The 25,692-nt window shown below is 45.3% G+C and overlaps 1 protein-coding gene across 3 annotated transcripts in view; it reads left to right on the top strand.

Moving 5' to 3' along the window:
- The window catches only part of LOC111249218 (cell adhesion molecule Dscam1-like), a 191,194-nt gene that overhangs the window by 120,081 nt on the left and 45,421 nt on the right, over positions 1 to 25,692 (top strand). For all 3 annotated transcript variants that reach the window (XM_022802779.2, XM_086986052.1, XM_086986053.1), the window contains 8 exons: positions 1,472 to 1,641; positions 12,146 to 12,284; positions 15,893 to 16,035; positions 16,328 to 16,487; positions 16,906 to 17,108; positions 17,855 to 18,013; positions 24,282 to 24,569; positions 25,283 to 25,408. In XM_022802779.2, coding sequence (XP_022658514.1) covers positions 1,472 to 1,641; positions 12,146 to 12,284; positions 15,893 to 16,035; positions 16,328 to 16,487; positions 16,906 to 17,108; positions 17,855 to 18,013; positions 24,282 to 24,569; positions 25,283 to 25,408 — 1,388 coding nt within the window. The remainder of the gene's footprint in view (positions 1 to 1,471; positions 1,642 to 12,145; positions 12,285 to 15,892; positions 16,036 to 16,327; positions 16,488 to 16,905; positions 17,109 to 17,854; positions 18,014 to 24,281; positions 24,570 to 25,282; positions 25,409 to 25,692) is intronic.

Raw genomic sequence — 25,692 nt, 5'->3', positions numbered from 1 at the left:
TAAATATGCGCTGCTGTTACGCTACGGTTTGCCTACCCCGCTAGAGAAAGAGGTTCTATTTCCATTCTTTGCTGTTGCTAACACAATGGGGGCATCAAAAGTAAGCGGATTTTTGCAATACATCTATTGCGCGATGTAGCATCGACAGTTGTTTGCCCTTTAGGCTAATATGCTAATGCTAGTCAAAAGTGTCTATAGAGCTAACCACGTGGACCACACCTGTCAACACAGATATTATTTGATGACATCCGAAAGTCTGATGCTGTGGACGGATCGCTTGATTGCACTTGAGTCAATCAAAATGTAACCCTGGAGTAGTCGATAAATAGGCGAGCGGTCAAAGGAGAAATCTCGGGTCATTTTCGAGCTGTCTCCGAGTGAATACGTTTACTTGAACGATCAATTCAGGGAGGCATTAGAAGGGAGTCGTCCTGACTTTTGTCGGTACTCGCTACGTAGTAATAACGCGATAAAAATAAAAAAGTGACGATGCACTGAGTTCTTAATTGCGAAGAAAGTGATGGTTGGTCAAGAAGAAGTCGAGAGGGTTATTCATCATGGGACGATGTTGCCATTACAAGCTCGATACCAGCATCAGTTAACATCCGATGCTCTAAGAGTACTATGGATAAAAGCAAATAGCGTACAAAGTTTAGCTTTATGAAGTTCAATTATAAATGGACCTTTAGCTGTTCCAAATAAATCGAATTATTTGATGATAAACGAGAACTTATGCGCGGGAAAGTTAATCGGTTAAAGTGAAACAGCTAACCATGCAAACCCCCGCTCTTTTCGCTTCCACCTAAAGAACAAACGAGTACAATGGGGTCTTACTACAGGTAAACAATTATCAAGAAATGAATCAGGTCCAATCGTAATGTCTTTCTTCCTGTTACCTTTTGTAATAGAAATGTATTAAGAAAAATTGAACTTCAGTGTTGTATAGTGCACTTGCTATATACAACATCAGCTCGACTGGCCGACTGAACGCTTTGTGGACGTCCGATTATTCAACGTCCGCGATCTGAAGTGACATTAGTTGGCAAGAAAGCGCCCGGTACTAGCTTACCTAAATATCTTCCACACGGGGCACACGTTTTCCTTTCAAGCAGTTGTGTTCCTCCATGGGTTATACCGCGTGCCGAATGCGTACTGCTTGTAGCCTATCTCAGTAAAGTGCGTAGCTTGAAGGTTAGCTGACAAAAAGTTGTAGACGCATATGCGTTGGTGCTGTCAATTTTTGGTTTCGTTGCTACTACACTCGCTTAGGCCGTCCGATCGACCAACATTGTTCGCGATAACAGGGAAGCAAGTGATCAGGGTGGGAGTATATATGGGATATAGTATATGTGGGGACAGAAGAGGGCGACGTTGCAATTTCGCCCGACACTCATGTAGATTGGCCTTTAACGAAGTACTCACAACATCGTACGTAATGATTTTAATCCCTATCTTTATCAATTCTTTTCAGGTTTTTCGTCAGAGAAGGCCGCAAGAAACTATCACTCGCCAACAACCCCACGTATACGATTGAGTATAACGTTTTGACTTTCAGACCAACTCATGAAACTGTTGTCGAGTGTCGAGCAAAAAATTCGCTTGGGGAGTATAAGGCGGAAATCCAGATCATCGCACCTAAAGGTAGATGAATATAGTAAAACAAAACGATATTCTCTCCAGCAGCACTTGTTAGTAAATTAAAAGGTAGTTCCTTTGGAGCTTATACTATAACGACCAAACATGCCGGTAATTTTTTCGCATAGCAAATCTCGAACGAGCACAAGAATAATATAAGCAGAAGTGGAAAGTTGTATGTGTATATATATATATATATAGAGGATCCATCGTAATTTGATTTGATGCTCGGGATTATACGATGAGTCATATCGGAGTTAGCCGCAAAAAAACATACACTCCCGTATAAAACCGCAAAAAACCCTATATATATATATATATATATATAGACAGTTTATATGGTGTTCAAAGGCGTGAATGTGTGTTGCTTTGCGGTTCTTTCTCTCGTAAATTGGTATCGTTTGTCATCTTTATGCCTTTGAATCGGTGAGGTCTGCTGCCAGCGATATATTTCGTGCGAATTCATTAGGGATGTCTTACTAGCAATTTCTCGTATTCGTTAGTCCATCCATAGCGATTTTCGCGTGCATCTTTATGAATTCATGTATATTGGCCTTGACGCGCCTCTAAAGAATATTCACATGGACGGAAAGTTAACAGAATTTCGCTTGAGGCTATCGTCGGTCCCTTCTCAGGGCTTTTAGCTCAGGAAACTTCCGTCATCACTTCCTTTTTCGGTTCGTTGAAGCAAGCGACGAGCCACTCCAGCTCTGAAGAGTAGCTGCTTTAGCACGATTTCACCCTTCTATCCTTATGTATGATTATTGGCTAGAGTTGATTTATAGTGCAATGCACGACGTCTCTAACGGACTTATAGACAGGCGCGTACCTCACTAAAAGAGTGACAAACATACGTTTCCGGTTATGGCCAGTTACGGATCAGCAGTCCCCTTTCGCACAAAGCATTGCGGAACCACATTGGGGCAAGCGAAATCAAGTGGTTATCATGTATATACTTTGTCAAGGCACCGCGTTGAGCTGGTTTTGCTGCATTAACGCCCGCTCCTGCAGTATATATAGATGGCCCTATTGGCTCGCACATTAACCGATGTTCAGCGCGAACGCCTAGAGATTATCGATATATATATATATCGATATATAAGTAGGATCGTATATATAAGTAGGCAAATGTATGAAGACCGATTAATATCTCGAATATGGCAGTAGCGAATACTTGTTATCATTACTGTTTGTAATTATATGGCTTTTCTACGAATCTATGGTAACAAACGGCGTAGTGAACAAATTCGTCAAACGCAGACCATTGGCAACTTAAATCCATTATCGTCCATATAATATATAAGGAACGCTATGCGCTGTAATAAATTACAGGCATCCGCCTATTCTTGCTCGCGTCGTGAGTGAGCGTCGCATAAAGTCATTTATGACAAGCCTTAGGCATCGTTGAATATTCTAGAGCGTAGCAGAAAAATTAGTAGACTAGAGAACGAGGGTGGCTTGCTCTTCACCGGCAGCAATGGCAGTAGCTTATAACATCGCAAAGTTTCCAATGGCGCTCGCGTGTCTACGCAAAATAGTTGGGCTAGAAGAATCATCCGGCCAAAATTCACCGACGCACCAAACGATCGGCGAAAGAGTGGAGGAACTACTTGGCGCCTCATAGCGTTTTCCCTGTTCGTTCCTTTCTCCCATCTTTCTCACTCGCTCACTAGCTGGTGTAGTATTCGCGTTAAGTGAGTCAAAGAGGGAAACTTGCAAAACTAAGCAAAAGAAACTATCCAGGAGGTGAAACCAAATCTTGCTGTGCAAAGCCTGGTGCGCTTAGTCTGACGCGGGCAGTTAACGGGGAGTACCGGTTGAGAAATGATCGAATGAGCTAGATGTGGAGAGATGGGGAGAACTGGGTTAGGAGGAAAGAAAGTACAGCAACGGCTCTAAAATTAGAACATGCGGCTGATCAGGAACGATTAGACTTTCAGATTCTCGTAGGATTCTGTAGCATATGCAAGGGCTTGACTGTAGCAGAAAGAGATGGTTGATTGTGTGCTTCGGTGTACCGGTGGTGCTTTAGGGTCTTAAATACCCTCGATTTTTCCCACTACGACGACCACTATTGCTACTAGCGACTCCTAGGGCTTAGCAAGAAACCCCCAAGCGGAGGGTTCAAAACGTGAATACCTGGATCAAGCCGGCGCATTGTGCTAGTGGGACCGGTGTTAGGTAGCGGCACTCAAAAGAAAAACATAAAACAGCGGAAATCACCATCTGTTTTCCTCCGCCTGCAAACCTTTGTTCCTGCTACTGCTCTTACTATTTTTATTCTTAACTCAGATTAGAAGGATTTCAAGTGGGTCAGCGGCACCAAGGGAACGGGCATGCCGACGAAGTATTCAAGTTTCATAGTACACATAAAGTGGTGACGTGAATAATTAGCACACAGCATCCACTTTATACACCAATATCAATAAATTGCGGGGTTCGCCTAGAAAAACCAGGCTCAAAGGCGTACATGCAAGTACCATATAAAGTTTGATAACCTGGTGTTAGTTGATGTCACCGACCCAAGTAGATAAACGGTCTAGCACCAGTATGTTAATTTCCGTTTATACGTTTTCTATATATATATATATATATATATATATATATATATATATATATATAGCCAACAAGTGTCCGCATGCGGTGCACGTTAGATATAATAGGGTAAGTTAGTGGAAGACGTTCCCCTTACTCCGCTCTGCTTCCCTGTTTGACGATGCCCCCAGGTCCGAAGTCGACGGGATCGTTTCGTGGTTCCCTATGTGTACCTCTATAAAGACTTCGTCAGACAATGAGCGAACTGCGCGCGATGCGATTCCGCTTCGTGCTGGGTCATGGGCTTTAGGCTAGCCTCAGTCCGTGCTGCTGGACAGAGCCAGCGAAGGCAGCAGCTGTGTCGTTTTACTAATGTGTCCTCAGAGGGTATAAAATCGCCTGTCCCCATGTATATATATATGTATATTTATATATATATGTATATATGGGGTGGGAGAGAGAGAGGGATTGCATCTTGAGCTGTTTGTTTCACACCCAAATTTCGAAAGGCAAATAGAGCGTACGAAGTTTTGTTCATTCGAAAGTTCTTTGTGAGTTATTAAACGATGCCCTTATAGTCTTACAAATTAACCCGTTGCTTTTATTTTTTCCGAATCTAAAGTGTCAATATACGGAGTCGAACCACAGTGCATCGAAAAGTTTTGGTAGTTATTTGTTTTATAGCAGCGCCTCCTGAATAGTTTACAACGGAGCCTTCATTTACTCTTCCATCTCAACCACGGCGGCGAAGGTGTAAAGTCATACCGCGCTCTGTTGCCATGTCCCGTTGTTATGCAGCTCCATCCTTAGCGGTACACGAAAACCTTACGCGTCTAATGCACATTTCCTTCACTGGTCTTTAATGTAGTTTCAAGCACCCGATTTTAACTATATTCGGATACTTTGCTTTGCAGTCCTCTGGCATCGTTGAATTGCTTCACGCGAAAGGCCTGTCCTGCCGCCAAAAGCAGCAAACCAGTCAGTATAAAACAGCGGGTGCGTCCTGCGTTCTCAGGCCTTGCGCCTCGGGCTTCCGTTAATAGGAGCTATTAGCCTCGAGTAGCTTATCTGGTAAGTGGGCCTTTGTGGAGGTGTCGGCCGAGGCTGCGGCCTGTGCAAGACTGCGAAGCTCGGGACAACGACACCAATCAGATGAGTACGTTGGTGTGATGAGCCACCGCTGTGCGCTGACGCTTTCTGTTGGGGAAGTGTCATGGCTTGCGGGCTTCGCATATTTTTCGACAGATTAGTAAAAGACTGAGCGCCGCTCTCGAGAAAAGGCCAACCTCAGGGGTCGTTCGACTCGTGATATTACTCCCGTAAAAGGAATCGCTTTCCGTTTTTGAGAACCATAGCTTGAGTGGCTTGCGGGGTCTGCGCTGCTACATTATAAAGAACTAGATACATTCTCGTTTCATCTTCATCTCTTCAGCGTTTTCCTCACACGGGCCCCACCATAATATAAAAAGAGGAACAACAATTCAAGCTTCAGTCACTTCGAAGTATTAAAAACGAGCTGATCATACGAACGAGTTCTGGCTTGCTGAGACGAGCTGACACAAACTGCCAGCCTTTGGGCTACCGTAATAGGAAAATTTTGACAAACATTTACTGGATAACCGGCGAGTAAGCTGAGCTTTGAAAGCTAAAGCCGAAGCGCATTGTCATGCCACACAACAAAAACCACCCAGCAGCAATGATTCTACATCAAGTTTGCTTCTTAAGGCACTTCATTCTTCTACACTCTCTCTCCCTCTTTCTGCCCGTCCAAGCTCTTGAACACCAACTGATCTTCATCTCGGCCGCTTAGGCGGTGGCTTTACAGTTGCTGTCTGATTCCTAGCCCGTGTGGTTTCTTCTTTCATCACTGCCTTCGCTGGCGTCGCCTGCTGATTGCCGGCAATGGTACCGACAACGTCATGTTAAGGCCGAATGGTATATAGTTCACTTCTACTTTCTTGCTTGCTTGTGTGCCCGTACAACGTAGATATCTTTGTTCCACTTTTACGCATTGCCTTCACACTGCTTGCCTTTCCCGGCATCTTTTTTTGTCCTGCGTTCTTTCGTTCGTTGGCGGCGTCGTAAGCTAAAGGTGACCAGTCTACTACCCGGCCTAATGCAGTTCTGTACCGGAGCCTTTTACATGTCGTGCTATAGGTGTGGGCAGGTCCTGCAGAAAAGCGGCGCTGCTCGTTTCTGTTGAGCCTACTCGATTTGACTCCAGAGCAAACCGACGCATTGTTCCAATCATTGGTGTAGCCGCTAAGGCTGTTGCTGCTCGTGCTGCAGCACAGGTCGTATTGCAAATAGCCTAAAAGTTGAGTTCTTAACTTGCGTGGACCTACCATTTGCTTTACGATTCGCTACCTGCTTTTGCTAGTGGTGTCTTTCTTCCTATCGTTGGCACTTTGTCCGTCGACGTCTCCTTTTCTATTCAATTTTTAGCTATCATCGTTTTTCGCCTGTAGCGCTTGCACTCTGGGATAGACGTTCGGACAGGTTGGTAGTGAGCGGGGGTACATATTTTTCCTGCTCTCTTTCTATAAGGGGCAGGATCTTGCGTTAGTTTTTGTCGAAGCCCGTCACCGAGAATGATTAGATAGACAGCAAACGAACGAAAGTATCCACTGGATGCGTCGCACAGCGTACAGGCTACGCTGCAAACTATGCAGACAGCACAGACGCTAAAGTGGCCAACATTGATTGGGGCCAAATCCAAATTAAATTAGGATCATGCCACCGCTAGATGGGTGGGCATGCTGCACGTCCCTGCCTATTCGTGCAAGGCATACCCATGCCCATTCATCCCGCTTCCCTATCTCCTAAGCAGGCAATATGTTTGGTCATCAAGTCTGACTTGTGCATGCTTCTCGGTGCCTGCTACAATACAAGTAGCCTGAGAAAGAAAGAGGGAAAGAGACAAAATGCGTGAGCTATCCATCTAGCGTCCGACTAGCCGGCCAGTGAGTGAACCGCGGCTGTTTGTTCGTTGGAGAGCAAGCTCGACTCTTTCAAGCGACGACCACATGTCCCGCGCAGCCGGCGGCAGTCATGAAAAATGAGAATAGTGCGCATATGCCAACAGACCAGGGGCAGCGACGGCTGCGATGGCAGCAGCCTAGTCAGCGTTAGTCGACCATTCGCGCTCCTCTTTCGAGAACTCCTATCCTACGTTAAGAGCTTGCCTTTTCCCTATTCCCTTTGCCATCATTCTCAACGTCTTGGGAGTTCAACGCCGTCTGAGAGATGCAGTTCTCGCACCGGAGCGCACCACCGCCAGCCTCCCCTCAAACGACCGATGACCTTACGTGCGAAGCAAGGCAAGACACCACGACGACGACACAGAGCCACCGCCGTCGGATGTGGCTTAGGAGAAACCAAGATAGATGAACCCGCAAGTCCGTCTGTAAGCTGTAGCTGCTGTCGGTGGGACCTTTGTGTCTCGTGCTCGTCGTAGCTGAGTTAGGCCAAGTCGGGCATCGGCCGAAAGGAACCGTCTATGATTTGTGGCTATTTGTTCTACTGCTGCTGTTACTGCTGCTATGCATAGTAGCCGTAGCAACGGTTGCGGAACAAGCAACAACCGTCGTTGTTATAAGGGACAGTCCGCAGTTCCGACCGGACACCGACACGGGCCGTATACAAAGCGACGGAGGCTACCCTGTACAGCGTTGCCTTGAAGCCAACTTGTACGCAGCGGGGTGCAAACGTCCTACGACGCTTCATATGGATTCCTGAGTGGTGGATAGCTTGTTTGCGATCAGAGATCTGTCCTTCGTCTACACGTCGTATACCGTACGTAGTTCAGCCTGATGTCCAACATACAGTTACAAGTAAATTTTGCCGCTTGCTGTTTATTTAGCCTCTCACAACCAAAGGGCAAGCCTTGACTAATTATATGTACCATACATGTAATGCCTGCGATATAATCTGATATCTATATAAGGATTTAATAAATGTGTAACTCTATCGATAAGCATTTGCACTGGGACTCGTCGATGTAGCTAGCGCCTCATGACAGAATACGCAATGGCCAACTATCCTCCGGTCCCTAATGTCGATTCTCGATGATGCGTTCTCACATAGCATTAGTCTATCCTCCGTTATTGTAATGGTCTGTTCAGCCTGTTGCGCAGTTCAATTTATTGACAACTCATTTACCTCTATATCGTGGCTGTGCAAGCAGCCAACGTAACTAGTTTATGCATAACAAACTAGAGTAAAAGTGTTGTTTGACCTGTGTTCCTTAGTTCGGTCGTGTAGAAATAGATGAGAGGGAATCGTCCTTGCAGTATAATACTCACTTCCCCCCGAGAACTCGAGGGCACCCGAGATTTTCGTCACCGCGCTTCAACTGGACAAATAATGTGCCGCCCTCCCAAGCTGGAAGTGAATCTAACGGCCCGTATTTTTTTCTACCAGGCAGCTTGACAATGTTCACCATGGGCCTTAGGATCTTTAGCTTGGTGAGAAGCCATTGACACTTCCGCACGGAAGTGAACCAAACTCTCGACCCATAAACTTCTCACAGCAGCCATTTGTTCTCTGAAATATCATGCGTGCTTCCCTTTTATGTTTGGTTATTCGTCTATGAAACAGTACGAAACGGTACGCTTATGGCAACAGAGCATTTGTATGACCCTATATATATATATGAAGATGTACACCATACATTAGAAGTCTACGTGTAAAAACGGAAAATCACATTAGTTCTACTCATCGTCGTACTTCACGTTGTTTCATAAGCATTGCTCGATGGTCATATTTTCGTTTTAACTAAAATACGTTTGCTCGCAAAGGCTCTCAAAATTATAGCAGTACGTCTTCTGCGCGTTTTACCTACACCTACACCTACACCTTTCGGAAGTCTCTATGCTCAGAAATCGTATACGTTACCTTTCCTGCTACTATAACCGCCGGATAGCTACAAACCTGCCCCCTACCGACATTTCGCTGGAGGAAAGAGCGGTGGCAATATATTCAAGGCCACCAGGCCGAGTTGCTTCGAGTTAGTTGAACTTAACAGTTAGACCTTTGCGGCCACTGGCCAATGCTACTAGCTGCTGACTTTTGCTGAATATGCTCTACACGTTCCTTCGGCCATTCAGCCCTCGGCCTCTACAACGATGACAATAAAGGAGGCGACCTAGAAAAGTCTAATCCTGGAAACGTTCTTTCGAAGTTTTTGCGGCTTGTGTAAAACAACTTACGGAACGTAACCTAGTCAGACAAAATACATAAAGCTAAAGTAGCATCGGCCTTACTAGCGGTAACAGAGCTCTTAGATAATGGTACACCTGAGTTTTGCAAAGGGATATTTTTTTGTGGTTTGCGTTAGCCCCGGTAGCGCAAATCTCGGTGGCGAGCAATTAGTTGTAAGAACGTACCACAACGTACACCCCTTGTTCAGAATTAGTAGTTGCTAATTACTTTGCAATTTCTAACGGTATATATGGCTCGTACCATTCTTGTTGAAGAAATTTTCTTTTTACATCACACATAGCCCGTACTGGTCTCAGAGAGCTAGCGTCACCTACCAATTTCTGTTTATCCATATGTTTTCACCCTGCGCATTAGCCCCTCTTCTTTAAACGTTCGAATATCTTTGACCTCATGCGGATGCGTCGATGACTTTCTCGGCCATATCCAACAACACGTCGTAGAATCGTTTAGGTACCGTACATGTGCTTAACAGTGCAGATCATACAGCAAGGCGTGACAAAAACATCAGCAGTAATAGGACACAGATTCGCTTCTGCCAATGGGTTAAGTGAGCGGGACCAACAGTTAGTGCGTCTGGCCGTTTCCTTTGTACGCCACCGGTGAAGTTATAGTTGTAGCAAAGTCTTTTCATTTCGGACTTTTTTCCCTACGTTAGAATCGAGTAATGAACGAACGGTGGGGAGTGGGGGCGGGTGGTGGGGGGATTGACAAGGGCAGTCTCGCCTCCCTTGGCGGCCCACTGCCTTAAGGCATTGAACGTTCGGTAGCACTACGCTGGGCTGCGCTGTGCAGCTTTCCTGCCACCAGGCTGTTGGCGGTAATACATTATTTAAGCCAGTGGAATCTATGGGGTAAGCTGCCGGCCTTGACTGTCCCTCGCTAGGTGGCTTTTTGCCTTTCTTAATGGCCATAGTTGACACTGACGTTAGAATGGATGGCAGGTTGGCTAGCATGCTTTTTCACTTTTCCTATCCTATCCGCCGTATTACCGCCAGTTGCTGGCCGCGCCTGTCTTTGCTGGCACAGGGTCACTGTTTTGGACAACTCCGGATTGCTACGAGGTGCTATGCTGTACACTGTAGGCATTTCATAGGAAACCTCATAACTAGCATCGGTGTATTCCAACATCCATTCTTAGAGACAAGCAGTGAAAGCGTAGGCGCTGGTAAAGGGAACATAACGCAGTCGTGTGTATTCTATCGTGAGGGGGAGAGGAAACAGGACGTTCCTACAAGGTTCGGTGTACATCGAAAGAGTGCGGTTCGCTAGCGTTGCTATCATTATCTCGTTCGGGCAGAAACTATAGCTAAACTACAAAAGATGAGCATAGATACTCAGCTACACACTGCAATATAGCGCATATGTATAAACAAACTTGCCGTCCTGTAAATAAGAAACACAGTAGCTAGTTATGTCACCACGCTACGTTAGTATTAGAAGTAAGAGATCGTTGGATGGAATCTCAGTGTGACGAAGCAAGGCGTTCTATGGCGGCCGTTTTCCTCCTGTATTCTCGATGTAATGTATAGCGTAAGCCTACTTGCCAGAGAAGGGGAAAAGTGGCAGCGCTTCTGCCTGAAGTTCCTCAGTTAGTAAATAGAATCTAGTAATGCAACTCTTAACTCTAGATCAACGGCTTTATGTTGGTCGCTGATCACCTGCAATCACCAGTAGTCCCACATAGAATTGTAACTGATCGATACTGTCAGTACCTAATCAATGGACAGTAACATCGGCATTGGTAATTACTATAGAATAAATTCGAAGGTTTTCTATACATTTAATTGGCCAAACGCGCGTAATCTTATTATTCGATATATAGTAAGGAGCTAATTACCCTTGAGTGCAATTACCCGACTTTGCTCGCCCTTCAAAGCCCACCTGTTCTCGAGCTGTCACGCACGCTTCTATCTCTTCATGTGTTGCGGGCTGAGTATTATAACGAACATTCAAAAGTCAGGAGTAGCTGAAGCCGCCGGCACAAATCAGCACTGCCTTTATTCCTAAAAGGCTAGAGACCGGATGCGTTCAGGCCAGTCGACGGCCTTGCAATGAACGACAATTGTGTTGTATGCGTAGGCAAACAGGAGTTTAATTTTAGACCTCTGTTCAGGAATGTCTGCGCTTCTTCCACTCGAATGAAAATAGCCCGAACGGGCTGGACGCGCTAAAACTAACTAGTTCAACGAACGCTACCTAAACTCCTAGGATGCAACAATTTTTACGCGCTGTCAGAATAGGAACACTTGACTGATTAATGCCGTCAAATGTCTCTCCAAAGTGGAAATTATGTAAGCGTTCATACAATAGATCGTCTATATAATGGACATCGTGAACTAGAGCGGCCACATTGATGGTGACAAACTATCTGTACGGTATCGAAATCGGAGGCTATCTGCTTTTAGTGAGACTTAAATAGTTTCCAATATGTCTACTTCGATTGGATACACTGGGACTGATCATAGGAAAAACTCCGATTGCAGCTGTCGAGCTAATAATGGTAGATGCCTCTTCACGCAACGAAGAGGGCTATAAGAGCTCTTATGATTCGGATTGACCCTATTTTACTTTAATAGAGCTAATAATCTAAACCCTGAATTCAAGGGCTGCGCTGATAGATAACATTTGGAATCCATGCATAATTATAATCAGTTTGAGAGCAGCACACGATGATGATAATTAGGTCCTGATAGCATGCTTACTTGAAACTTAGCTTGCCTGCTTGCAGTTAACTGAATTTGGCGTTTTTCAGAACGGATTCAAATCAGCTTAGATCCGCCGCATCAGGTCATCGATATCCTGACCACCGCCACGTTCAAGTGTCGTACGAATGCGTCCTATGCCAGTATCGTGTGGATGCATAACGGAAAGGCGATCGATTCCAGCTCAAGGTAGGAATCTGCTATTCACTGATTCATTAAACATAGTACCTTGCATTTGAGCTGTGTTGCTGAAAAGGCATAATGTTTTCCCAAAATGTTCTTCGTGTATAAGTATGTATGCTCCACTTTACGCTTTTCTGAACGATGAAACATTTCGCATTCTATATGAGGGACAGAATGATTTTGAATTCCACTAAAACAGGCCAATCTTCGTGGAGTCACTCCTGCCCTTTGACTAGTACTATGTAATTCATCTGAATTTGTTCTGAAACTGATGTGGTCATGCATCCTGTGTTGCTTTGTCAGCTTAAGGGAGTGTCATGCTGTTATCACGGATCGAAAGGCGCAGCAGTTGAGTGGGGTCACAATGGAAGAGTCCAATGCATAAGGCTTCCTCTCAAAGAAGGACGCTACAGGGCCGTTTTAATTTCCATATCTGAAACGAGACCGACCTTCCCAATTGTTTCGACAACCAAATGAAGTAGAGTTTCGGTGCCACGTCGGGCAGCCAAATGAGGCTCAGCGAATGCTCATCCTATTTCGCTTCCTCATTGCCTGCTTTACCATCGGCACCACACGTCAGCCACGCCGACTTTGGATCTGCTTCACAACCAAGCCAGTCCACTATTTACAGTCCTTAGATATCTCCCGTCTGCTCTCTAAGGGCGGTTAACTCGACATGTTCCACGGTGTATTCCCAGGTTCCTCATCGTTCAAACCCCTAGTTATGTTCGTTGTTCTCTTCAGCTAGCCGTTGTCTTCATCGGGATTTAGTCCACTTGAATTGGCCTGATAGTCGCACAATGATTTTCATCGGCAAGGCTTCGCTTTCCTTCTTCTGGCTAAATGGTAAAGAGGCATTCCGTCGGTTCATTTCGTCGTTTACCATATATCCCTCCATATGGCCCAGTTCGTGGCTAAGCACAGCGAGCAAAGGCGTTCCATGCCGCGTGACGGCCTAGCCACTAGGCAGTCATAACAATTCCTCTGATTTCAACTGACCGTGCAGACGATGCAGCCAAATACAGCAACGCTTTTTGCTTAAATACCGCCTTTAATGTCATAGCCATCAGCATCGTTACCACGGCGGTCACCACTGCAGTAACCGCTGTTGTTTTTTCTGCTTTTATTGTTGTTGTTGTGGTGTCTTTTGCTGTTGATCGTACGCACGAACCAACAGCAAAGGGCAATTACACGGCCAGTACCAGCGTGCTCGCTTGCCCCTTGTTTCCTTTTGTGGAAATGTATGTACAGTATGCTACTTACGCATGCTTGCATGCGTAACCTGATATAGCTATTCGTGTGAGCGTAAGACTGAGAAGACAAGCGAAAGTGTGTGTCTATACATTTGTGGTGCGTGTGTGTATATAAGAATAAAGCGATAACTGTTGCCGCCTTCATCGCTACAACGACTAGCTGCTGCTCTCGTTACCGTGTCTGCTAGTGAAAAGCTGCTAGATTTCGCTAATACTGCAGTCAATGCTAGACAATCGGGGACGCCATCCTACAGATACTCATCTCTCCCTCTCCCTCTCCCTCTCCCTCTCTCTCTCCCTCTCTCTCTCGTATTTTCTTTCATGTTCGTTTCCCTATATATATACTGGCATGTAAATATTGAAACAAGAATACAAATTCAAACAGCGAACACATAAAGCGAGGTATTACGTATTTTCGTCTGTGGGGGGAGGATCCTGACATCATTGCCGTCATCATTATTGGCCACCAATACTAGCATTTCCGTGTCGATCTACTTTTGCTGCGGCCTCTGTCGTCACTGTTCAGCCCACATACCAACGGGCAAAATAAAAATAACGCGGCCATTTGAAGGTGGTGGACAATAACCGAACGCGATATACAAAAAGTAGTTATTACGACAGCATGCAGAAGTAGCTTTGCTTGCGGTGCAGCAAGTTGAGCCTACATAATTGCGAGGCCGTATACAATAAGATCTTTGAATTGCCCTATTCCGACTTTTCACCATAAGTCGTAACGGTGTGTATTTTGGTTCGCTTGTGCCTAGCTTGTCATACAATGATACAGTATCTAGAAACATAGAAATAATGAGACCGTCAAAACCGCTGCGACTCCTGATACTTTTATGATCACTAGGAGATGAGGCAAAGCTTTGCGTAGCGACAGCGGATAGGGCAGATTCGATCTGGAGTAGGAAAAGGGGATTTCTTTGCTCGAGACCGAAATCTTACTGCTGCTGCGCATGTAATTTATTAGACTCCCGTGGGAACACTTCAGGAGATATATAACAAAGTGTAACACCGTGTAGTCGGTCCATGACATTAACCAAATCGAGGATCCGACGGGCTCGTATAGAGAGACAGAAAGAGAGAGCGAGAGAGGTCACAAGCAAAACGGACCCGGAAAGAAAGGAAACCTGAGAAGACGCTACTGGACAACCAGTGCACACTGAAAGACGAATCAAAGAGACTAAACACATCGTTCAATGTTGAAGCATTAGACAATGAAGAAGCAGGGCCGGGTTGGGCCGGTAAGGATTTGTCAGAATTGCCTGGCCTCGACTGTCAAAGTCCTACAGGATGAAGACATGGACATTCTCTCTCCACGCCCTATGGCACGACTGTCGCCGAATGGAAATGACCCAGACGCATCTTTATGCTCATGGGACGGCGGCATGGGTCTTTGCGACGCAGAAGCATTCAAAGAATAGAGAAGTTACGACTGCCGTCTATCTCTATATTTTTAGCCCCCGCCCGCCTCCACCGTGCCACACAGTCAGTAGAATTCCATCGCAAATATCCCCTGAAAACTGTGATGCAGAGAAGGAGCTTGAAGACACTGTCCCATAGAGCATTTTGGGAATGGCTAGATGCAGCGGCGACGGACACAAACTATTCATTTTTTTTGTTGGTCCTATTTGAGCGGTGGCGAATATTCAAGGAATGTGCCTATCAAAATAGCTAGATGTCTCTAAGTTGTAGTCCTTGTTCTTCTTTTTTTTTTTTTTTCTGACTCCTCATACTTGGCCATTCTAATGATGTTAATTTTTCAGCCCTCTCAACTATTCCTTTAATTACTGCCTGATTCCTAACTATATTCTAATGTGACAGGGTGTCAACAGAAGATGGGAATACTGTACAATATCTTGTTACTCATAGCAAAAACAATACATCAGCTTTGTACAACGGTGTTGTATGGCGCATCATATATGTTCCTTTCTCTGCTACTCTATATTGAGTTCCGGTTTCCTGCCATTGTTCCAATTTTTTGTTTTTAGCTTGCTAGATGTTTTTCATCTGTTCAAGATTAACTTGCGGTTTGCGCTCTCTGCCTCTTCTACAGTTGCCCTGAAACCGCAAAACACGAAGGCGAAGCCTGTGGCCGTTGTCTATAATAGTGGCCGGTGCTTACTTCGCAGTATCGCGGTATCTCGCTTAATTACATGAACTAATTGGCGGGCTCGAATGTCAGCCATCTGCATTCGAGGTTAACCCATATATTGGGCGTAGTATTTCCACCGGAGCTTTCCCGAGTCTAGGTTCGAAGGCTGGCGGCAACGGGAGACCGAAAGAATAGAGAGCAAATCCGTATTGGATTGAAGAAACTCCTACTAATGCTGAACGTGATAACCTAATGACTTTCAGGTTTACCATCTATAAGTCGAAGGAAGGTAGTTCGCTGACAATACATAGAGTCACGATGGCCAATTCCGGCATCTATCAGTGTTTCGTATCCACCACGGCGCTTGTACAAGTCGCCCAGGCATCAGCTGAGCTCAATGTTTTAGGTGAGTGATAATTTAATCTTTATAAGGGACAGTATTTGTCATACATATGGAGACATAGCGACGGCTGATTTTGGCAACAGCTTTTTATTTGAGGATCCTTCGATTTACCCATTCCGAGCCGAGAGTTAATCTACTTATTAAGGATATTACACTGTTACCAATCACAGTTACAATTGCTGATATGTATCGAGCTTCGCGCTGCCGCTGCCAATACCTGTTCCCTTAATTGTTCTGTAACATGTAATACATGGCACGTTTTTTTTGTATCACTTGTGCTTGTTTTCTTACACAGGAACACAGCCGATCTTTTTTGAAACGTTTAAGTCGGCGGTATTAGAGGAAGGACACTCGCTCATGCTTTCTTGTAAAGCCAAAGGGATACCCGCACCATCGATTGAGTGGTTTGTCGACGGAATACGGTATTCAAATGTTCCCGACCTTACAATACCCAGGTATGGAGTAGCCAGGGCTTTTGACAATCTAACAGATGTCATCCACCTTATTAAATAAGACGTTCAACGTTCAAATCCTATACAAGCACATCATATACTCAAACACAAACCCCTATGAAAGTGGGAACAATGTGTACTGCTTTCAAAGCTCCTAAATTATAATAAATGCGCAATGCCTGTCAGGCGTTTTATAAATAACGAAGAAAATATAAGTGCTCTAGTTCCGTTGTGAGGTTTCTGCTGGCAAATGAGAACCTATCCTTGCTCATCATCGTGACTATGATCACATGTTTTCTAAAACGAAGCTCTTCCAGGACGGCGGGTCTACTTTTTCTAGAAAGAAGTGTTAACAACTACATACAACATCCCACTGTGACGACCCATTATAAAACAAGAATTTTCTTTGTTGTTACTTCAGAGTGGATGTGTCCAATGCAGGCTTCTACACGTGTGTAGCCACCAATGAGCTAGGTTCGAACAGTCACACGGCCCGTGTAGATATTTACGCCAAAATACAACGCAAAGTTGCTACTCGATCGATGACAGTCACTCAAGGGAGTCGGGTCGAGGTGTTCTGTTCGTTCGCAGGATATCCCATCGATTCTGTTATCTGGATGAAAGGTAAGCACTCTTTAAGCAGGATGACTACGCATAGAAACGCAAATTGAAGGCATGTCTGAGCAGGTCGATGCGACGCCAGGGGGTTGAGCGAGTAGCAACAAGGCAGAAGGAGACGCAGTAAATGCTTTCTTTACCCATTTATCAAAGCGAGAGCTTGTTGACACTCGCGGCCCCGACTAGTTCTCGGTTCTCCTCGTGGTTGCCGACGTCCGCCGTCAAAAGCATGTGTCACTTCCATGCGGTTCCCTCTTCCTGTACTGTTACAGAGGGGCCGATAGCGCATACCGCTACGGCAGGCCATGCTCCACTCATGGCCAAATCTATGTTCTTACTATGGGGTCCTTGCTCATCTTGTCTCATCTTCCGCGCTGCCGAGCTTTGCTCGGATCTGCTTTTCCGCTCGGGGAGACCATGCCACTAGAAGATTGTTAACTAGAAGAGCCAACAAGAGCCGCCGTTTTCTGTTAAACATTTGTATATAGGCGTATAACGTAAGTTTAAGACGCGTTAGCCATGGCTCAAGATAAGACGAGCTGGTCTATTTTTATATACAGCAATTCGCTTATTCGTTATCTAAGAGTGTATAAGAGGGATACTTTTGTGTAGTGAACATTAGCGTGTAGCTAGATTAAACAGGAGTCTTCTTTTTGCTCTATAACAGGTCAACTTAGTTATAACTATAACTAGAACTCATACTGATTTACCGTTGACGTTTGACATTAGCTTTCCGCGCTTTTTTCTTGCAGATGGTGTCCGCCTAAATTCGTCGTCCCGGCATATGCTACGCGAAAACGGAATACTTGTCATAGATCAATTACAAGCTCCGGCCGACGGGGGCGAGTACATTTGTACGGTAGAAGGGCCCAGTGGCACGATCACCTCGAAAACTGTCCTCGACTTCAAAGGTGAGTGTCTATCTGTAAGTCTGTTTATTCAAAGACGATAGTCGACAAGTTTTGAAGCGCTCAAGTAAGGTAGGTGCCTGGTCGTCTGAGAGATTTTTTCTTACTCTGGACTGGCAAGTCCTGTTCGAAGCTGTCGTTCCTTGAGATATGCGGCCATCGGTGTAACCTGATTGGATAGCAGTCGAAAGGGCGCATACATCTAGTCAAAGGGAAAGCCTTCCCTTCGCTCAATATTAGCCCTCTTCTCTGCTTCCACACTCTCAGCTGTCTTTCATGTTGGATAGGGCCGCGTGAAGCACAGTGTAGGAACTGACACAAAGATGGCAACAACGCGGCCACCGACGATGGCGAGAAGAGAAAAAAGCACACTCATTAAAGCATCCATTAGGCTGCCGAGCGTCTCGAATGGCCAAGTCCTCGCCGAAGAATGGCGCTCGTCAGACATGTCCGACGGGTTTATGCTTTTTCTCCGTCTTCTCCGCTCCAGCTTCGTCTTCTTTTCCTTAGTCGTCTTCACTGGCGAAACTGCCGTCGTCCACATTGAGCAACTGACACCCCGGGCGAAAAAAGTACACGCTATCGTCACCCATTCACCAAGCGTGCTTGCTGCCTTACTACGACTACTTGCCTGCTGTGGCTTTCTGCCATACGCGTGGACACGCAACGGCTGTCAGTTCGACCAGAACCGATTCGAGAGTTTTCAAATGCGTCAGGACGCTGTCATCCGCGTGGCCGCATACCCGCATCGTGAAATAATAACTAGCCAAACCGCAGCCCAGAACGTTCGCTAAAGCTAAAGTCCGAAGACTCAGCCTTACGCTTGGCTGGTACGCAGCAATAGTGGGCCTTTGCCGTAATGACACCAGAGTGGTGCACAGCATCGAAACCTTCTTGCCGAAGCGAGTGAAGCCTGCGGAAGCGATAGAACTTGTGACAATGTGCACTATACGTCCACCTTCGATGCCGGGATAAGTGGGTGACTCGTGCGCTACCAAAGATTTGCGTGTTCGTATAGTGAAGCTGTGTTTGTATTCTCCCAGAACTTCGCCAAGGCCCAGCAGATCTAAGGCATCAATGTGCCTGTGTTAACTTGCTCGGGACCTCTGCTGCTGCTGCTGCTTTCAGTACTCCTAAATAAATAACCAACCACTTCTCGTCGTCGCCTTTATTGTGGTGTATGTGAGTCAAAAGGCTAAGACAGAAAAGGGTAAGGCCGTGCTCATACCATACCCACTGCAGAATTGTCACTCTCACGTATCCCGGATGATAGCTAGTCTTTATATTCGTTGACTCACCACGCACGGACAAAATCAGTTCAGGTTTACAGGTGGAATCGTACATACGCCTCCATTGCCAGCCAAGTGACAATTATACAGGTGCTAAATGTTACACAAAGGTAATCACGAACAACAGTCCCTGCTAACATTCGCAAAATGGTCCCGAAAGGTCGGCACGACTTGTATCCACAAGGGAGCAGAGACAAAAAGTGGTAGTTAAGTGAAGAACTGCCTCTGTGCAAAATATTCTGTTATCGTGGACGCGTTTGTTGCCATAATGTAACGAATCGATCAAACGAATGGAGCTCCGCCGTTTCCCCCTCTTCAGTGCAGTCCGTGTATATGCGGGACATTTTCACTAGCCACCTAGGTGGCCAGGGCAAACGAGACAATTGCTCAGTCATCATTTGCTGATTACTGGTAGAGCTGTTGCAGTTTTCTCGAAAATATTTTTCACTTGAAAATTCATTTTTTTATACCCTATCCACAGTTGCCTACTGCAAATACGCCTTTTTTTACTTTGTTGCCTCAAATGTAAGAAAGACGAGAGGCTATCGTTGTATAGGTTTTAAGATCTAGCACGAAAGCCGGAGCAGCGCTCATCACCCTACAGATTTAAACTCTCTATAGAATTGTACCTTAGGCCTTACGTTGTCCTTTTTCTCGTTCAGCTTGTCCAGTTGTTGTAAAAAGAAGTTTCCGATGGCGATGGGGACCGCAGCGTACAAGCAAGAAGATACACTGAGAAGTTCACAAAGCGAGGCCCAACAGAAGAGAGATCGAAAAGAAAAGGGGTTCATAGTGCTAGAGAAACACTAAAAAAGAGAAACAAACACTATATGCACGGTACAGAAAGAGTTTTGTTTAAGCAGACATTTCCTAATCGCTACTCATTTACAGTCGCTTATTTTGCTTCTCTCTCGCTTTCTTTCTACCTTCATTTCTTTATCTACCTGAGTTTGGCGGGTTGGTAGTTAAAACCTTCCCCACGTTTCCGTAGAGCAAATTTCAAAAAGTTCAAAAAAACAATCGGCGCTACGCTGAACGGGTCTATTGCGGAGGCGAGAGGAGGCGAGGCTGAGGAAATGACTGGAGTTAAGTCGGAGAAGGCTTTTGGAGCTTTATCTTATTGTTTTGGCTAGACATCGTTGTACGTCCGTGACACCGTCGTACGCGGAAAAAAGCCGCGGAACGGCAGGAGTAGTTGAGGACTCGTGGGAAAAAGGCGGCCAACGACAGAAACCACCAGCATCCGAAGCAATCCAATGTCGGTGCCGTTGTCGTTCCACAGTTAGACCAAAGTCGACGTGTAGCCTTAGGGTCACCCCGCCGCAGCAGCGGCAGCTCTACTAGCGCAACTCTTAGTGGCGAGAAATGAACCTGGTGAAAGGGTGCGGTCGATATGTGGAGCAGCTGAACATCGAACTTAAGATACTGGAGGTCTTCGTCATCGGCCTATTTTTTTTCTACCAATCCCACAACAATTCCCTCCGCTTTACTCCTCTGTTCCACGTACGACGGCGTCAGAAACATACAGTGACTACAGGGAACTGTGCGAATTGGAGAGACCAGCAGTACACGTTGAAACGGCAGAGTAACGTCAAGCAGCTTTGACCGATTGACGAACCCGGGTTGTATAAATAATTCAGCCGTCATAAAATAGTTGCCGCGACGGCGTCGTTAAACATAGTTTTAACCACAGGGAAGCTGTTGGTCCCGAGGCGTTTCCGTTCGCTCCTCTCTGCCGTTGCGGAGGAACAGCCTTATAGCAGAACAGTTGTCAAACTTCAGAGCTTTTGGGGTGCGAGGACAGATGAGAATTGGGAGGTTAGTTTGCGGCAATCTTTCGTTGCTGTAGTCACCAAGCTCTGAACTAAAGGGGTCGAAAGTAAAGGGAGTTTATGAGCAGTTCTTGGGTAGGAATACTGCAACGAGGGATGTTGGAATGGCTTTTTCTGGGAATACATGCGGACTTACTGGATCGCTGGGCCACGTTTTCGTGGCCGTTTAGGCCGCAAATCGACGCGACTCTTCTTTTTTCATGTTCTAATCGTCACGCCTGTTGCCGGTTGCTCCACCTATCTACAACTGTAATCTTCAACTAAACGCTTGAAGCGGCCTCTTCTAAAAAACCGTTAGGGTAGAAATAATACTCCTTTTGTTCGCTCGATACCTTCTGGTTGCATAAGTCATCTGGAACACCACATTGATATCCCCTGTACGAAAACATTCAGTAGCGTCTGCATCGTACAGGTGTACAGACCAGCTTTGTACTATTATATTGCTTCAAAGCGTGATGTATGATTCTTTACTTTGCGTTTACTCTGTAATGGTAGTTCATCCGATAAGGGGACGATACCTGGGTGTAAATGCACGGGAGCAGTTGGCTTAAGTTATTATCATTATTGCTTAGTAAGTTAGTCTAACAGAAAAATTTCCTCCTCTGTCCTATTGAAACTTAAGTGCGAGTCTGACTGCGTCTTCTTTGCATGAAGGCCTAAATTCATTAAGCTTGGGAGAAGAATGCCAATCCAATTTAGTCTATCGAACTTACCTACACCAAAAAAATTCAATTAACTTAATACATTCAATACAGGCTCATATACATCGACTTAAAACGATTTTGTAGCTAACAGCAAAAGTCTAACCTAAAAGCAATGGATTTCTTTCTTCTAAAGAAAAACAACGCTTTTTCGTCACCGAAGTCACTACTTACCCCCGCATTTAGTTTAGCGCTAAAATTTCGTATAAGTTCTCGTAATGACGCGCATTGCGCGTTGGCACTTTCTTCCGGTTCGTTTATTTCCGTGCAGCCTGGAATAGCAATTTGTATATTACGTTCCCAGAAAGCAATAGACAGAGGGAGAACCGAAAAAAGAAAAAAAAGAAAAAAGGAAATTACAGATATCTCGACTTAAACAACATTCCTTCACTATAACAGAACCCGTTTAGCTGTAAACAAAATTCAGCGACCGTCTATGTAGTATATAGGGCTCTACCGGCGGTACGAATATCGTTAATCTCTATTGGGCCAGAGCAAGACTTAGGATTGCTCTTTCGCTTCGTCCTTCTTGTCGCTCTTTGGTCGCTTCTTTATTACTAATTCTACGATCCTACACCCGCGTCAGCTTCGCCAGTTTCGACAACTCGTCTTTCGCTAGTTGCTAGGTTTTTGGTTAATTACACAGAAACCTGTAGTCATGACACGAAGACTAATTGATCTGGCAACTTTGCTGAGAAAAGTGGACATTGGTAGCAGGAGTTTCTGCCCTAATTCAGGCTTTACCTATTGCCACTGGTACAGAACGTAGCTGCATCATTGTGACCCCTTAAGGGACTCTACCCCTATCCCTTTCTCCCTAATTTCGACCATGCATTATCCCTCCAATTGCTATTTTCCTCTATACTTGCCGCATTAGCGCGATGCAATATTCAGCCCATTGTAGCTGCCACCAAGTAGTAACAATTTTTCGTCTCTTTGCTTTGTTTGTTTACTATCAGCTCGCGATTTTGGTTGCTTTTACCGCGACTGCCGTTGTTATCGGTGGTAAGCTAAGCGGCCAAATACGTCTGGCGCAATGTTTCACGAAGAGTATCTCAACAACTTGGTACCATCGAATAGGTGTATGGTAGGTAAGATATACCATCCACTTAGGCCCAACTTGACCGACGAGGTGGCCAACAGTGGCGGATAGCCGGAGCGCTGTGCAGGGAAACAGGCGAGCGGGTGCAGTTCGTCGAAGGTAAAAGACAAACGACCCTTATTAAGCCACGGCCGAATACGCCAAGGCGTATTGTCTGTCCCCTAGAGTGCTTCACAATCTCCAGGTCGCTTTTTCCTACCCGCTTTCTATCGCTGCTGCGAAATTATAGACAGAATAAAGAAGAACAGCCAATGGGACCAACTGTGCTTACGCATCGTAGACAGAAGAAGCGACCCTAGAAAAGTAGAGACTGTAATGACAGCGGCACCAGAATCAAGCAATGGTTGGCTATAACACTATTCTTTATGTGAACGCCACAGCATGAGCAGCGTGAACGAGAATGTCAGAGACGCAGACAGTCAAACGTTCAGTAAGCATCTTGTGGACCATTTTGAACGACGTTTCTTTTGGTAGTCTGGCAGCTAACAGCACTGAAGCAATAGCGCTGCGAAGGACATAGGGAGACAACGTCACTCCACTTGGCTACCATAATACTACTACTAAACAATGGTGGAAACTGCAAACCAAGCTAGTGGCCAGATTCTCAGAGGGCGTAAATTTGAGTTAGATTCTTAAGGCTCTAGCTAGTGGCTGTGCGGACGGCGAGAGCGAAAATTGTGTGTGGGTTTTTGAAACGAAAGTGGAGGAATCATAGGGAATTGGCGGTCGCAGCATCTTAGCAGACGACCCCAGAGCGTTGAAATTTTGTTGCAGAAGCTGCAGCTACTACTGCCGCCTTCAGGGAAGGAGCTGGTCAAGACGAGTTGAGTAAGGGGCTGTAGACACAATAGGCGAAAAGACTTATATAAAGAGAATGTATTTGGTACTTGTCATGAATTACGCGACGTTCACGTTACCTCCCCTCCCTCCCCGCTTCTACGTTTCTCTTTTGGCTTGCCATCATACGAGAGCAACAGCTAAATTAAAAGTGCGCTGTTACATTAGTGAAATTCTGCTGTGTGAGACAATGACCGTTTCTGAAATTAAGTTCTGCACTAGAGTGGGTACATTTTTGAAGGGAACTTGGACTTTATCATAGCGGGTTCGTTTACTATAGGAAGAAAAAGTGCCTTATGAGGAGAAAAGGAAACGGTCCGAGCGCCAGATATGTTAAGACTCTTAGTTTCCAAATTTACTTAATAAGCCATCGCTCTCTCTTTGTTGCTTTTTCATCTAATTCGCCAAATATACTTGATATCTTTTATAGTTCTTCTTTGGATGCTTATGAAGCATCCAGCTTGTGAAGCTTAACCTATTTATACTTGTGCTGTTTCTTTCTGTTCACAGTGCCACCCCAAATCGACACCCATTTCTTCCCAAATAAAATCGAGGTGGAAGAAAGTTCCCGGGCACGTCTTCTTTGCTCGGTGTCGAAAGGCGATACGCCAATTAGAATCAGCTGGATGCGTCACGGTAAAATTCTTGACACGGTACCAGAAGGTAGTGTTCAGTACTCGGACGATTCAGCTATGATTAAATTCAAAAAGGTTCGTTTTGATGACCGCGGGGAATATACTTGCTTCGCGGCAAATCAAGTGTCATCGGTCAACCAAACGACCATAGTCAACGTTCTTGGTAAGCACGGCCATCTAATAGCTATACTATGCTCATTTACGCCTACTCTTAGGTAAGTTGTACACAGTATTGCAGTCGATGGGCCCACATGTAAGTCGGCTAACCAGAAGGCGTATCCCCTATTCTAGGTGATTCCGATATCTAGCGGCGCAATAACCCGGATCAGGTCGGCTGAACTCAGAAATTGTGTAACATTAGGCAGAAAGTAAACCATCTATTTGTAGGCGCTTTCTTTTTTTTGTGATAACCGTATGTTGTTTGACAATGATCGTGGTAAGACTAAGAAGATAAGGAAGCAGGAACAAGACATCAGGTAGTCCTGTTGCTTTTTTTTGAGCTTATACGTCAGTTGAGGCTGTCCTAGCTGACTGACACCGGTGGAGATTTATGAAATGGCGCGGATTTAGCGCCGCCGCGAAGCAGCTTACGGTGTTGCGTGCACGTAATTCCGCCCTACTGTGGGGGATCATTAATTCCGTCTTAATATTAGCAACATCCGCTCGTATGTAGAGAGCGGTAGAATTGAACGCAATAGATTTTTTATGACGCTTATTAGGCCGCGACATCCTCAATAACTCGTGAGCGCCAGTCGATGGTCGAATCAATGCAGCTTTGGCTCGCTCGTATTTGACCTTGAAATATCATGTATCTAACACTGTTCTATACTATTGTGTGTTCTGTTACGTCTTATTTCGACCTCATCAATGATTCAGTGGCTCCACGTTGGACGCTCAACTTTGTACAGATTAACATAACATACGCGATTCAAGGCCGAGCATTTCGGGTGGATTGTCCCGCCGAAGGCTACCCGACTCCAGTCGTATCATGGAGTAAATCAGGTAAGACATAAGTGATGATCACATAAGCCGGCTATTATATACACATATGCCTCGAAGTATGGATAAATCGTTAAGATTAAGTAAATATCTCATACTACCAAGAAACCTACCGAGTGTGTTCCCGTCCGAACCCGATTTTTCGCCTCCAAGCTAATTAATGTAATTACACATAAGGTAATTTTGATGACTTTTGTTACTACTTGTATTATTATTCATTAATGGTAGTACTGGGACGGCCAAGTAAATTCGGCCGGGTTAGTTGACCTAGTCTCAAGTATTATTAT

This window comes from Varroa destructor, unplaced genomic scaffold, assembly GCF_002443255.2.
Source record: "Varroa destructor unplaced genomic scaffold, Vdes_3.0 BEIS01000004.1, whole genome shotgun sequence".
Classification (NCBI taxonomy): Eukaryota; Metazoa; Arthropoda; class Arachnida; order Mesostigmata; family Varroidae; genus Varroa; species Varroa destructor.
This window is presented reverse-complemented; position numbering and strand designations above follow the sequence as displayed.